The 15,512-nt window shown below is 33.6% G+C and overlaps 1 protein-coding gene across 1 annotated transcript; it reads right to left on the bottom strand.

Annotated features, from left to right (window-relative positions):
* Positions 1–717: 717 nt before the first annotated feature.
* LOC137924747 (juvenile hormone epoxide hydrolase-like) lies at positions 718–14,519 on the bottom strand. The gene is made up of 8 exons (XM_068768169.1): positions 14,474–14,519; positions 10,347–10,526; positions 8,387–8,614; positions 5,514–5,678; positions 4,630–4,776; positions 3,274–3,475; positions 1,647–1,881; positions 718–983 (listed from the first exon to the last, which is right to left on the bottom strand). Exons 2-8 carry the CDS (start codon positions 10,524–10,526, stop codon positions 758–760), a joined length of 1,383 nt encoding a protein of 460 aa, XP_068624270.1. The 5' UTR covers positions 14,474–14,519; the 3' UTR covers positions 718–757.
* Positions 14,520–15,512: the final 993 nt, after the last annotated feature.

Here is a 15,512-nt window from a genome sequence, read left to right as displayed (position 1 = left end):
CCCGCTGATAAACGTGCATGCGGCAAACGGCGAATTACACAACTACCACCGTTAAATCATTCAACACGTGTTTCAACCCTCCACGGGGCATCATCGGGAGTAATGTTACAACGATTAGTGCCAATACCGAGTTCTATAAGAATGTAGTCGTGTAAATTTAACTTAAGGAAGCGACATTACTTTCCGGTACCCCTAATCTCCACCGCCATGATGTATAAATAAAAAAGTTAATTACTATTTATTTAGAATATAAACTAAATGGAAAGAATAGTAAAGAAAGATTATAAACCGCAATAATGAAGAGTTTCATTTAAAGCTCAAAGCAAAATGGAATTATTAAAGCAACGTACTAAACGAATGTTCCTCCGCGTCGCTGCAAAACCGATTTCTGGGATCTGGTGCAACTTGTTAAGCGACAGCGATTTTGTTTAAAATCACAAGTGTCGGTTTAAGATATTTTACAAGCGATTTTAGTTGTTATTTTATTGTAGTACTATGGTAGAGAAAACGAGTGGTCCCCCAAAAATGGAGATCATAAATAAAAAATGTCATCACCAACGGCTGTCGCACGAATGATATGCCCAGCCTGCTACCACTCTAGAGTCATTCGTAGAACAACGACAGTGACTTTGGTTAATATCGAGATATGTTCTTCAATTATTGGCATGTTATAGTCATAAAGACTAGTCATAATCGTCGTAATACAATAAAAAAACGTTTCAGTAACAAAACAGTTTATTACATTAATAAAAAGCGACTACAGCTCTGTATGTGCGCGTTGCTTGCGCGCTCGGAATGCGACGATCGCATTAAGCACGTCACTTGAGAACTCCCGCGGCAGCTCCATGGCCAGGAAGTGTCCGCCGTCATCCAATATCGTCTCGTTCACCAGGTTCGGGAACTTGGACTTCAGCATCCAGCCTGGGAGGAATGCGATCTCGTTCTTCGCTTGCACGATCCACGTCGGCACCGGGGTCGGGATCCTTCGCAAAGTTTATCTCAGGTCATTTTATTTATAATGCTAGTAAAATCTAGAAATAGATTACTATTATCTAAATGGCATATATATTCAATTTTCCTTCAGTACCATAACATTATTACATCTAATGTCTCCATCTAATAGCTCCATATTATCAGCCACATTATTTTTAAAAGTAAAATTGGAACGCCGATTTGAATTTACCCGCTTCATTAATATATTCTCTACCATTGAATTTGGATCGAAATTGAAAATAGAACATCATTGTAAATAGAGTCCATATGTAAATACATAACTTCAATTGCTCATGGATCACATTTTTCTTGTCAAGAACCGTCTGCTCTTGTCTATTTTATTGCTATGCTATTGCCATGCTATTGCAATGCTATTTCTATGCTATTGCTATGCTATTACTGTGCTATACATTTGATATAGCACTGCTGTTGTTAGCTACAGCAATGCCATGGTTATGCTATTGTTACGCTATTTTTAAGTTATTTATTTGTGAATGCCTTTCTACTATATGTGTTTAACAAACTTATTGCTATGCTAATCAGGAGCTATTGGGACACTAATAATTTGGTATTGCTCTGTTGTAGCCACACTACTTGTACGATATATTTATTATAATTATTATATCTTAATGTAAATAAAATTAAATACTAACTCGTCAAGTTTTAAACCGAAAAATCTCTTATTGAACGTTTCAGAATACAGCCTCATAGACGTGGTGATGGAATTCGTCGCCCAGTACATCATCAGGTTGTCGATTAGTTGTTCCTTTTTGATCACAGCACCCAAGCCACCGTCGGGTCGTTGTCTGAACTCAGGTTTTGTCCACGTAGAGAACTTCTCTAGGATGTATGCGAGGAGTCCTGATGGAGAATCCGTCAGCCCCACTCCTGGATAACAAGAAATTGTTTGTAAGAAGAGAAATTAACAGTTTGAATAGAGAATACCTTTCCTGATGATAGGCTCAGGATATCGCCTCATTTTTATAATAAAGGTAGTAAAAAAAATAACTGATATAGAAATAAGACATTTAAATAAAATAAAAATTTAAATAAAAAAAAATTAAAAAAAGAGAATTAGAATTGTAAATAAGTGTTTATAAAGAAAAATAAAATGAGAATTGTAAAAGAAAACGTTAAGAAGAATCTAAATTCATAAGTATAAAAAAAGTAATATTGTTAAAAAAATTGGCAAAGTTTGGAAGGCGAGTTGAGGTATTGAAAATATGCTTGTTTTGCAAAAGAGAACCATCCATGCTATTTACATCTTAGGATCGCAAAACTCTTTGAGGAATAGGCTTAAAGAGGTCAAAATTCTTACTCACAATATATTTATGATAATATCTTGTACATTTACAATAATTATAATAAATTCCAAAAACTATGCAACGTCCATATTGTACAAGGCACCTTGAAAAACTGACTGTAACAAAGTTTTAACTGCAAAAAGTCTAATTCATTCGAAATTAACGGAATAAGATTTTCTAGTAAAATTCTGCCAAACATATTACTACTTATTATTCAATAAACGAATATTTAAATGACAAGATTCCTTGGCGGTGGTGTCGCCTGATTGTTTTTATTTCATTTAGGCTATATCTGATAGTGTATATGTATAAATCTGTATTGTTAAACTTTATTAAAAGATGTGTTGTTGTGGAGTTTCTTCTTGCTTCTTCTACGCAACTAAAACACCATGCGAAGCAGAGTAGAGTCATAGTTGACGATCAATAAGAGTTCTGTTAAAAGTATCTATGTTGAATAAATGAATTTTCTCTTTATATTTATTATAATTTCTGCTGCATGACTTCTACTGCCAGAAGACATATCCCACCCCCATTGATATCCGCCCCTGATTGGAAGCGGCATGCATTCAGCGACCTTAACAAGGTCAAAATGATATATTTTTATATTGTTCATATATATATATATATATATGAACACATCTTTCACTCCACTTCATTTTATTGTAACTGTTCGTGTTCTTATGATTATATTCGATGACTTATATATGTGCAAGGAGTTTTTAAGCTTTTACATTTATTTCCAATCACTTTGTAAAAAGTGATCATATTTAATATGTTAGAATAATGTATTTTTAATAGTATATGTATATATGCGACAGACCTATAGATAGATATTAAACTATAATTTATTTTATTACATACATACATACATATATATATATATATATATATATATATATATATACATAGGTTTATATATAAAATCATTCTGTACATTTAAATCTTACGCAATACACCTCGCCACAAAAGTACATACCGATGGTGTCAGGCTTCGTAGATTGAAGATGCATGTAACCGGATTCGTATAAGAGGTTTCCGTATATCTTAGACAGCGGGTACATGCGGTCAACCAAGTTCTCACTTACTACCAGCGGTGGATAAATAGCACCGAGTATTTGGAACAGAGTAACTCTCGTTGCGAATGAGAATACCATGTTCGTGTGATATCCGAGTATCTCCTGTAATAAAATTGTCCACATAAAAATTCATATCAGTCGATAGATATCTCGTGCAAGACATAGGTCGTCTAGGAAAATTGCCTGAAAAGGCTTTCATTCAGAGACTCATCGCGATCTAATCCATACACAAACGGAAGCAATAGAGATAGGCTAGCGGATTGGAAAGGTAAAGTAGCATAAAAGGTTACAGCAACACCAACCGATCACGTTATCTCATTACAGATCCAACTAACTGTCGTACCGTATGAATCGGATAAATGAAGGTGCTCAAGAACCGTTTGGGTTTCTAGCTCACGTACCCTTCTGCTCCTTGAACTCTTGTCAGACGAAGCTGTAAAAGCCTTAGAGCTATTACGGCTTAGGGTATTAACATCTTTGAAACAATACAATATAGCGTTTGGGAAGCTAAAATGTCTATCTTTCTTCTACTTTCTTTTCATCGATGAATCCTCACTGTGAGGCATAGGTTTCAACTGAAGATCACCATGATGGCCGGTATTGAACTGCCCGCATCCAGCGATTTTGGTCCACCTAGTTGAGAACCTTTCGGCCCTGTCACTTGAGACGAGAAATTTTTCAAGACCCGTCAGTGATCTTGGTTCTTTTGCGAATCACATTTCTGATTCAATCTCACAGCGAAATTCCGAGTTTTTTGCCCTCTCCATTGCTCTTTGGGTGACGATATCCTTCTTGTGAGACCCATTGTAAATGACCACGACTCTGATTCATATGTCATCACCGTCATCATCAATTTAACTATCACTTACAATAAATCAATATTATAAAATGCATTGGTAAGCTTTTCAATATAAAGTGAATGGGTCAATATTTGAAGTCCACTCAGCGTTGTGATTGACTTGATACTCCCAAGTAACCTGATGAAAGACCTAAAGGAATCACCCTTAAATCTAAGCAAAGCGCTATGATGCGGGAGATGGCAGGAAATTTTGCTAAGCGTGATGAAATAACCAGGCCTGTTCTGATGAGATCACATAATGGAAGTAAACTTTGTCCATGATGCTGAACTTTGCCGTTTGTGAACAGCGATGACAGTGTCTTTTTGTGATGCTTCTAGAGCACAAATCTTCTAGAGCATTAACAACTAAAAAGAAAGATATATAAAAAGTTTGTTCTTAATTTAAATCATGCCTTACCTGTGGGAAGAAGGTTGCCATAATGTTTGTAATAATTGCCCCCCAGTCTCCACCTTGAACGTAATATTTCTTGAATCCAAGTCGGTTCATTAGATTTCTGAATACGACAGCTACTTTATCAGCTCCAAGACCTGGACGAACCGCTGCCTGAAATATACAATATCTATTTGTCTAACTACCTATATCATAGTTTTAAATTTGCAACCAGATTTGATGTTACAAATTCATTTTTAATTATTTTATTGTCTTAAAATCCCAAAAATAATGACAAACACATAAACAGATGGACAAGCCGATTGGTTATTTGTGTTAAAGTTTGAATGTACTGCTGTTATGTTATGTTAGCAAAAAATTTGTAGCATTCAGACCAATTTCTAATCAACCTGTATAAAGGGATCATTCTGAAATATGTACTATTTTTTTTTTCGGAATACCACAGACAATGATTTCCAACTTTGCAAAAACTGCAGGCACAGATAATAAATAATAATTAATTTTAATATGTATTAATAAAAATTTTGAAAACTCTTTTTTATACTATATTATCATTACGTCGTATGTTATTTCATATACCATTGATTTTTGGATATGTTGCACTATATAATAATTGAGAGCAAATGATATACATTCAGGCTAACATATTTAAACATATAATATTTCTGAGCAATGACTTTATATATAGCATTGAAAAAGCTGTAAGCTTTTTACCGTCAAATTATCTATACTTACATCCATTTCAAAGTTTTCACACTTTGACCCGATCATCCTGTATATTTTTACTAAAATTCGCGATAAAAAGACAGACCAGTTATTATTTCTCAGGAAAAATTCTTCCAATAACACAGAGAAGTGTGGAAACCAATTTTTGGATAAAAAATACTTACAGAGGAGAACCCGTACCCTGGTAGGCTGGGAATGATGAGCTCAACCGCGAAGTCCCTGTCCTTGCTGACGGCGGTGAGCAGCGGGATGGCGGCGTCGAACTCCCGCACGGACCCTGGCCAGCCGTGCAGCAGCAACAGAGGCACCGTCTGCACTCCAGCCGGAACCTAAGAATAACTTACGGCTGTTGAATATGCTAGATACCTTCAGTTCTTCTGAGAAATTTATTAAGAAGATTTTCGATCAACTCTGTATACCATGTTCATTTTCTCTAGTATATAGAGTTGTTATTTTGTGTTTAGGATGTACGTGACAATAGAACCGGTACAGGCTTCATGTTGAAAAGAATGTCTTTAATATTTAATGGAATCAGGCGTTACCTCGCGGAAGTCCAAACTAAGTAAGAAAAGGACCAATATTTATCCACTTCCGCACATCCGCCTACTGCCACTCTGTGTTTGGCACTAATCAGTGTAACATAAGTCCTGAAGATGCCCCGTGGAGGGGTGAAACAAGTGTTGAGTAATTTGGCGGTGGCGGTTGTGTGATTCGCATTGTTTGCCGCATACGCATTTATCTGCGGGCTGGCGGGCGGTGCACTTTATTGCACGACTACCACTGCATGTGCGGAAGTGGCTAAATATTGGTCCTTTTCTTACTTAGAAAAGAAAGTCTACAAGAATAGAATAGAAGTGTGAATAGTTAGCAATGATTTATATATATCCACAGCTCTCATGTATATTCTAAAAGTTTCGCATATCAAATAGGATGGAATTGGTTTGTTCTTTATGCTGTGAGTAAATTTGGAAGGAATCAGTTTTTTAATTACTTATGAGCCATTGTTAAAAAATATAGTGATAGACTCATGATATATACAAGATATAAAAAACTCGTAACGCCTACATTTCGTTTTGAAAAAGTTAACAAACCCTTCAAGGGGTACAGGACGATCAAACAATGAGTGACGTCCATAGCGTATTTACAAGGCACCGAGAAAAACCTTTTTTGTAGTCTTTTTTAAAATATTCTTGTAATTACACGCAATTATAAATGTTTAATAGAAGTTAATTTATTAATGATATCCAAATAATTCATGTATTCACATTATTGCAAACATAGAATCGTACAGTGACAGTGTGTACATTATAGGAAGAATACCGGAATAATCCAGTTTGTAATAATCTAGAATTAAATTGACCCCCCACCGCCCTTTTCTAAGGCGCGGCACAGCGGTTTCGGTAGCATTATTTCAAATTTATTTTTCATAATTAATTTAAGAACATATTAAAGTTCATAAAATATATATCACAAGAATTAATATAATATAATAATAAAAATAAATCGGTTAAAAAGGTTTATATTCTCTATTTAAAAAAAAGAGAATTAAAAATCTCTATTTCCTTTGTAATAAACGGTATCACATTTAAAAAAAAAACATTATCGAACTACTATTTACAAAATTCAGAACCCACATTATAAGTAAATTGACGGAAAAGGCTTATTATTCAATAAACGAATATTTAAATGACAAAAATCCTTAGCAATGATGTCGCCTGATTATTTTGATTTCATATAGGCTATATCTGATAAAGTGTAATATAAATCTGTATTGTTAGACTTTATATCTATACCTTGTTAGGCAGAGTAGACTTATAAATTAAATATATAAATAAATAAACAATAATTTCACGATCCATTAGGTTTCTGTTAAATTCCAATGTTGAATGAATTAATTTTATTTTTAACTTTACAAATATATAAAAAAGTTCCACGTGATATCTTAGACCTTCATTTTGGTTTTATATCTAAAATAAAATAAATACATTTATAAAACTTTCAAGTTAAACGGTTTTTTGATACCCATATTGTAGTGGTTGTGGAATAATATATACCTAGTCCGCCATATTGGAACGGCATCCATCTTGAATTTTGAATTTTGACATAATCATCGTATTTTACTAGTGTAGCCCTTTCATTTGATACCCATATTGAGGGGGTTATGGTAAAATATGTAATCCGCCATTTTGTATCAGCGCCATCTTAGATTGATAATGTTATTGATTTTATTATATTGTATTGTCATCTAAATTAAATGTGTGTACCAAATTTCAGATCAATCTGACAACGGGAAGGTGCTTAAATTTCTATTTCTATTTTTGATCCAAATAAATTCCGTACGGGTCGAACTAAATAAAACCGTTTAATATATTAGTTACTGGAAAGTAATGTCGTTTCTGCGCATGTCGATATTTGATTGTCATTTAGTAGTTCATTGCGTCGTATACAAGATGACAAAAAGGTTGTTGATAACACATGTGAATATATTGATTAGAAATAAAAACTTGTTAAATATGTAGTCGTGTGATTTTTAACTTAAAGCGATATTACTTTCCGGTCAACCTAATATATAATTAAATAAATCTTATTGTAAGATTCTAGAGTTTTTTGTTGATCGAAATGTGTGAAACTTTGTTGTTTCATTTACATGATTGATATTATAATGTACAGATGCAAATTGTTATATTTTTTGCAACTGCTGAGTTTGGTTGGCTTTTAGCAGAACATCGTTTCGAACCAGTGGTAGCTTACTGCTTATAATGTCAAAATAATCGAAGTTTTAATTAACTATTTTGATATCCACTCACAACAAAACTGATTAGTTAAATAATGAAGTTACACTTTTTTTCGACAACTTTTAACACGTCTTTGGAACTCAGCTGCAAATTTTCATTGTTAAAATCTCGCTCACACATTTTTCGCGACTTTTATAGATAAAATAGACATATTTCTACTTCACAATAACGGACGATAATTTTTCAAGTATATTCAACAACAAACTTGTTGTTATCAAGTACTAATTATGTAATACGCTCACCTCAGGCTTTACTCTTATGAAGTGGATGTCCAGGCCTTGGATGTTGGTCTTGAACTGCGGGTACTTGTTGAAAACCTTCTCACGTTCCACGAACGGATACTCCTCAGCCCAATATTTGATCCAGGAACTCATCTGCTTGCTGTTGAAGCCGTACTCGAAGGCGACGCCCTCCAGCGGCGGTACGTACGGTCGGTGTGCTTTGAGACGCTCCTTGAGGTCTTTTATCATCTAGGATATTCAATATAACATAAGCTATTAACATAGCATATATATAGAAGAAAAGATGAGATAATTACTGTCACGATCGACCGGCTTAAACCGGCGTATTTAGCAAAAGAATGCATGACACCGACCGATATAATCAGCGATGAGGCTGTCAGAGACCAGAGTGCCAATCATAGGTCGCGTAGCGGACGTCATGTACGTTTTCCTTCCCATCTTCAGGAGTACTATCGACCGTAGCAACGGTCTTGGGGGGGGAGGGGGGCGTAATGTGGGCGCCTGGCCTCTTTGGTTTTTTGACATGACGTTTGTTAAGTCAGTTGGTTTTAGTTAAAATAGATTCCTAATATCTGTATTTCAATAAGGAATCCACAAGCTAGGGGCAATAAGTAAGAACGTAACGTTGGTTGAGTAATAATAAAAATGTAGTAAATTGTAACAAAAGTGTGAGAGTGCTAAAATGAAAATAAAAATTGTAACTTCTTTTTACAAATGTGTTTGTATTTAGATTATAATCATAGTTCAGGCATATCATAGTGGGTATAAGACAAAGTTCTTTATATTTTTATGGTTTTTTTATTCCATGGACATTAGCATCCGCGCTTGTTATGAAAATTATGTTTAATATATCCGAAAAAAAAAAAATTGTTGCTTAAGTTTTTGCAAGTCACAGTGTTTAAGTCACTTAAACTACTTACTAACTTAAACTAAGTAAAAAATCATTGGTGTCTTTTTGTTTTTAACGACGCTCTATCTATATATATATATTTAGGGTAATTGCTCTCTCGTCCATGTATCTGATCTCTATCCAAAGGTTGTCTGGTAGAGATCGCCTCGAGCGATAACACCGCCTTTAGTTTAGTTATTATCTGTGGTGTAAATAAATGTCCAGTTTTTAAAAACGAATGGGCATACATTCGTAAATTGCCGTGGATGATTTTTGTTGTGTTAAAATATGCAGCGATAGATCTCATTATTGCGTTTTTATACATTATCTTTTTTACTACCATCATTTTTCAAAGCTTTGCGCATGTCAATCCCCGGATTAACGAACAAACCAAAGTACAAATATATCTGATATCGAATTTCGATAAATTGAAATCACTTCGATACAATAATTTATACTGCAAGTATGACTTCGCAATTTTTCTATAGTTTTCAATGTACTATATTTATATATAGATTTCTATAAGGAAGTCCAATATAGGTTAACTTAATTCATTTTTTATATAAAACTCTTAACATATATATATATATATTATATACTTAACCTGGCCATAAATATTATTATAATTAAAAATTAAAAAATTTTTGAATTTGGAATATGTCATTTTTATACGATCGTTCGCGAAAATAACAACATACAATGGTGTGATCTTATTTTCGCGCCAATATTTGGTATAATATTTTATGATATTAAAATGGAATTCCTGTGATTGCATTACATGATGTAGGGATGGCGCCAAAAACAAGTTTAAAAATTATCCTTACGCTTGGTATTAGTATATTTATTACTATTACAGTGTGTTAATAAATTAACACACTGTAATAGTAATAAAATGTTACGTAAAATAAAAAAAATAGTTTTTCTTTGTAACAATATTTATGGCAGGACTACGTATACATAAAATATTTTTTTATTCATTGTCTGCTTATACAGTTGAATACAGTAACCGCTTATTTACGTTATAATCTTAAATATTTTTATATTCTATTAAATCAATTAAAAAAGCCTTACCGCTTCACTGAACTTCACTTGGAACGGCTTCACGCTGGTGTCATGCTTCAGCCGCAGCTGCTCCGGGCCCCACCACTCATCCAGGTTTATTTCAGGCAGTGGTGGCGGACTCTTCAGGAATATAAGGTACAGTGGGGCACCCAACACCACCAGCAACAGTACAAGCAAGATTCGCGCCATCTATTGACAAGATTTTACAACTATTTTATTGTTTTAATTACATGAATCAATCATTTCAACAATAACGTCCACTGCTAGGAATAGATCTCTCCACTGATGACCAGTTGCATGCGGTCTGCATTCAATGATCTAAACCAGAGTTCCTCAAAATTTTTGGTGTCGTAGATCCCTTGCCATGTTTTTCCGTGTTGGGTAGACCCCCTACTTACCCGATATTGATTTCCTGTAAATTTCTAACTGTAGTGAAGTTAAGTGTTAAAAACTTAAAGTAAAAACACATGTTAATTTATACATTTATTAATTGAATTTAAATAAAAACTACTCAAAATAAAATTTTGTATCTGTTATGTAAAATATACGTAACATTAAATAAACAAATTTTTTACTTCATTGATACTTTTATAAATAATGTAAATGTTTTGATATTATAAGATAATATGATGTAAGTTCAGTTTCAATTACGTAGTGTGTTGTGCTTTTTGTAAAAGAGAATTATAAATTTATACGATATAAGATATAAATTTTTACGTCTTTCTGGTTACAAAAAAGGTAAATATTATTATTAGTTTATTATTTTTGTTTGTTGAATGTTTAATTTGTTCAATTTTCTTTTTAAAAAGTAGTATTTTCGTGACCCTGGAACCTATCTTCGACCTTTACATGGTTTGCTATAGAAAATCTTAATTCACTTTGCGGCGTTTTAATTTGCGTCGTGTTTTTTTTTTGGAACGTAACCACGACGTAAAGTGAGGTATTAGTGTATTTTTAAAAATGTATATTATACATGGGCACATTATCAGCGGGCTGGCGGGCGGTGCACTTTGTTGCACGACTACCGCTGCATGTGCGGAAGTGGCTAAATATTGGTCCTTTTCTTACTAAAAAAACCCTTGTTACATTAAACCTCTTTTACGATTTTGCATGTTTTCCTCAGTTTTTGATTTCCAAAGACGCCCCGACCTTTGCCCTTCCTCAACCAATCATTTGCCACTTTAGAGTTGCTCATACGACTTGTAAACAGTCACCAAAGTCACAAAACTATCATCATGCACTAATTTTAACACTTCATGAGCATCGTTGGCACTTTTTTTTGTTAAATACTTTCAAAATCCATGATGCGCGACAAATACAACGAATATTGACGTCACAATTCTAAGTAATAAAAAGACCAATATTTAGCTACTTCCGTATATAAATGCATATAATCGTGTAGTGTAGTGACACTTATCGGTATAACATAACTCCTGAAGATGCCCCGTGGAGGGGTGAAACACGTGTTGAGTAATTTGGCGGTGGCGGTTGTGTGATTCGCATTGTTTGCCGCATACGCATTTATCAGCGAGCTAGCGGGCGGTGCACTTTGTTGCACGACTACCACTGCATGTGCGGAAGTGGCTAAATATTGGTCCTTTTCTTACTTACTCACTATTCTAGTTGTGAGTTGATAAAAAAGTCGCAAACTTATCTGAATGAATCAGATTATTGAATTCGTTCATTCAAATGAATTTAAATACAGTAGTCTTTACTATAAAAATCATTCACTGTATTTTTATCACCCCTCGTACTTTTAGGAATAGATAACTTCACGATTATATCTGAAATTAAACTCTGTTATTTATATATCAGCATATTATATAGTTCCGTCATTGAGCGGCTCTTCCAATACCACATTAGTTGTTGCAACGATTGTCCTTTCGAAAGACGAGCTTGATGTCAAACATGACGAACAAAGTCAACTTCATTCGCCCCGGTCATGGCCCATAGGTTACACTTGCTATCGTAACCTATTTACATCCTTTATTACGTTTTACTTATAAAACTAAGTTTCTACAGTTTAGACCAGTGATTCCCAAAGTGGTCTATATCAACCCCTAGGGGTCTATAACAACCTGCAAGGGGTCTATGTTAGCGAAAACAAAATTTGGGGGTCCACGATAGTGGATCTCAACACATACACTGATAGTACCTATTTACTTACATCATACTATCTCATAATATCAAAACATTTACATTACTTATAAAACTACCTATGATGTAAAAAATTTTTTATATAGGTTTATAAAATTGTGTAAGTTGTAGGATGTTGGTATTCGCTTTGTGGTCGCAATACATTTTGAACATACCCTAAACTTCACTACAATTAGAAATTTACAGGAAATCAATATCAGGTAAGAAGGGGGTCTACCCAACACGGAAAAACATGGCAAGGGGTCTACGACACAAAAAAGTTTGGGGAACTCTGGTTTAGACCATTGGTCATATAGCCCAGCATAGCACGTGTACACAAAGTTGACAGGCTATATTAAGATAGTCCGTTGAATACAGGCCCCTACCACAGATCCTATTGGATATCTTTTATTACTTAAGACAGACAGAGACCTCTTTCAATGTAATCTAAGTAATAAAAATAAACTTTCTGTACCCTCTAAGTATCTCACTCATTTTCTGCATTTTGGACTCCGAAAATATGATCATGTTTCCTAATTTGAAGTAAAGTTCATTTGTTTAGCCATAAGGCTTCGTCGGAATGGTAACATCCTTTTAACTATTTTACAATATTCTTTTCAATTTACTTCCTCTTATCTCAAATCAAATTTTCAATTTATTCACGATACATATGAGAGGTCTTTGAGATCATCAGAAAATCTAATAAATCAAGAGTCTAGAGTGAAAAGAATCTTTTATCACACAAGCTGTTTGTTTGTGGAATGATTTATCGCTGAATATAAAACTTGCTAACTCACTACCTATTTATAAGAAAATGGTTATGAAATATTTACTAGATTAATGATTATTTACGCTTTGATTCATTTATTTTTATTTCTAAAATCAGTTACATGTTTTTATTTATTATTATTGATATATATATAAGTTTCGTCTATATATACACGTTAAATACAAGCTATTTATTCTTTTACTTTTTATATACTATGGTTGTCTGAAAAAAAATGCCTCGTGTGATAAGACTATCGTACTTTTTTATTTACTGTTATACAACTATGTATTTATTTTCTTTTTACAATAAAGAATAATAAATTAAATTAAATGTGTCTCTAAGTAAATCCAATAAATTTATTATAGTATCGAAGTATGTTGAAGGTAGGGAAAAAAAATTCTTATACTCTCATGAAAAAAATACAAACCCCACTAAATATCTTAGTCAGTTCAGTAATGTAATTATCATATATAAATAAAGCTATTTTGACTTAAAATCATACAACTATGTATATATTTTCTAGCGTATACAATAAAGAATGTTAAATTAAATTAATTGTGTCTCTAAGTAAATTATTATTTATTATTGTATCGAAGTATGTTGAAGGTAGGGAAAAAAATTGTTATACTAGTATTTTAGTCAGTTCAGTAGTGTAATTATCATATATAATAAAGCTATTTCGACTTAATATCATACAACTATGTGTATATTTTCTAGCGTATACAATAAAGAAAATTAAATTAAATTAATAGTGTCTCTAAGTAAATTCAATAAATTTATTATTTATCGAAGTATGTTGAAGGTAAGAAAAAAAATTGTTATACTAGTATTTTAGTCAGTTCAGTAATGTAATTATTATGTATAATAAAGCTATTTTGACCTCAAAGTTTTATTTACAGAAGAAGACAAATTACTACTTAAAATAAGGTGGTGATAAAACACCTGATGAACTCTAATATAACAGCTACGTAAAGGTCAAATTGAAACAGTATCTGCCGGGCGATAGCTTAACTTACCCATTAAAGATAGAAACATAACAGTTACATCATATCACCGGCGAATAATTATCAAAATATGTCGCATTATCACATTATTTTAACCATATCTAATCGCAGAAAATTACACGTATGTTTCATATATAGTAACTTTTCAATTATTAATTCAAGTAACGGAAGTCGATGTATATATTTAAAGTTATTAGCATTAATGCGTGATACTTGTTTACACTAACCTTGACGCCGAACTCTAAATAGACGTCCGCACACGACGACGTACGCGAGCACACTGAACCATTTCAATAGGTTTGTATGCGTGTGCGTTGATTGGTCTGCACTTATCGGCGTGTATACTATACTATGTACCCCGGCGATGCTCGTTCAATTTATTTATATTAATTTATATTTGAAATTTATAGTTTTTGATTGAAAGAAAAGAATTGATGCCGGCCTAAGTCTTTTGGTTTTGAAATGTTCACCAAGGATACGCAACCAGCGTAGGAATTCCACAAGGTGAACAGATGACTATTTAATGGAATCAGATGTTACCTTGCGGAAGTTCAAAGTTTTCGAAGAAGTTCTAAGTAAGAAAAGAAAAATATTTAGACACTTCCGTACATGCAGTAGTAGTCGTGCAGAGTGCTCTCTGAGCTGAGACTCTGTGTTTGGCACTAATCGATGTAACATAACTCGTGAAGATGCCCCGTGGAGGGGTGAAACACGTGTTGAGTGATTAGGCGGTGGCGGTTGTGTGATTTGCATTGTTTGCCGCATACGCATTTATCAGCGGGCTGGCAGACGGTGCACTTTGTTGCACGACTACCACTGCATGTGCGGAAGTGGCTAAATGTTGGTCCTTTTCTTACTTAGACCAGATGACTGTTGTTAGATCTGGTTGAAAATTTCGGGGGGTGGAAGAGGAGTATTGTCCAGCTAGGGACATCTTACGGATAATACAATGGCGGTGATAATTATTATTTTAAAAGTAACAAAAAGGTTTTATAGAAAATAGAATTTATTGTATTGCCTATACATATATTGTCCATAGATAGATTTAGTATTTTTTTATCTGCGATGTAATATTGTGTTCAAAAATTAAAGTGAATTTATTCATTTATTCCTCCAAATCAATTTTATTCCCTTCAAAGTTTTGCCAACGCTTTCTGCAGTCCAAGAGTTGGAATAGTCTTTTTCCGGATTAGCCATGAAAATTATCCATTCGGTTTTTCTCTCTTCGGTCATATTAAAACAGCACACCCGCGTTGCTTGCTGAAT

This window comes from Battus philenor, unplaced genomic scaffold (genome assembly GCF_028537555.1).
Source record: "Battus philenor isolate CCGP_79_NKW_IND1 unplaced genomic scaffold, ilBatPhil1.0.hap1 SCAF_24, whole genome shotgun sequence".
Taxonomy (NCBI): Eukaryota; Metazoa; Arthropoda; class Insecta; order Lepidoptera; family Papilionidae; genus Battus; species Battus philenor.
Note: the sequence above shows the minus strand (reverse complement) of the source record. Positions and strands in the feature narration are given on the sequence as shown.

Coding starts and splice junctions, on each gene's coding strand:
- LOC137924747 (XM_068768169.1), bottom strand. CDS start 10,526: ATGGCGCGAATCTTGCTTGTACTGTTGCTGGTGGTGTTGGGTGCCCCA. Junction 5,679..8,386: donor TCATAAGAGTAAAGCCTGAG/GTGAGCGTATTA, acceptor AGTTATTCTTAG/GTTCCGGCTGGAGTGCAGAC. Junction 984..1,646: donor TTCGGTTTAAAACTTGACGA/GTTAGTATTTAA, acceptor AACTTTGCGAAG/GATCCCGACCCCGGTGCCGA.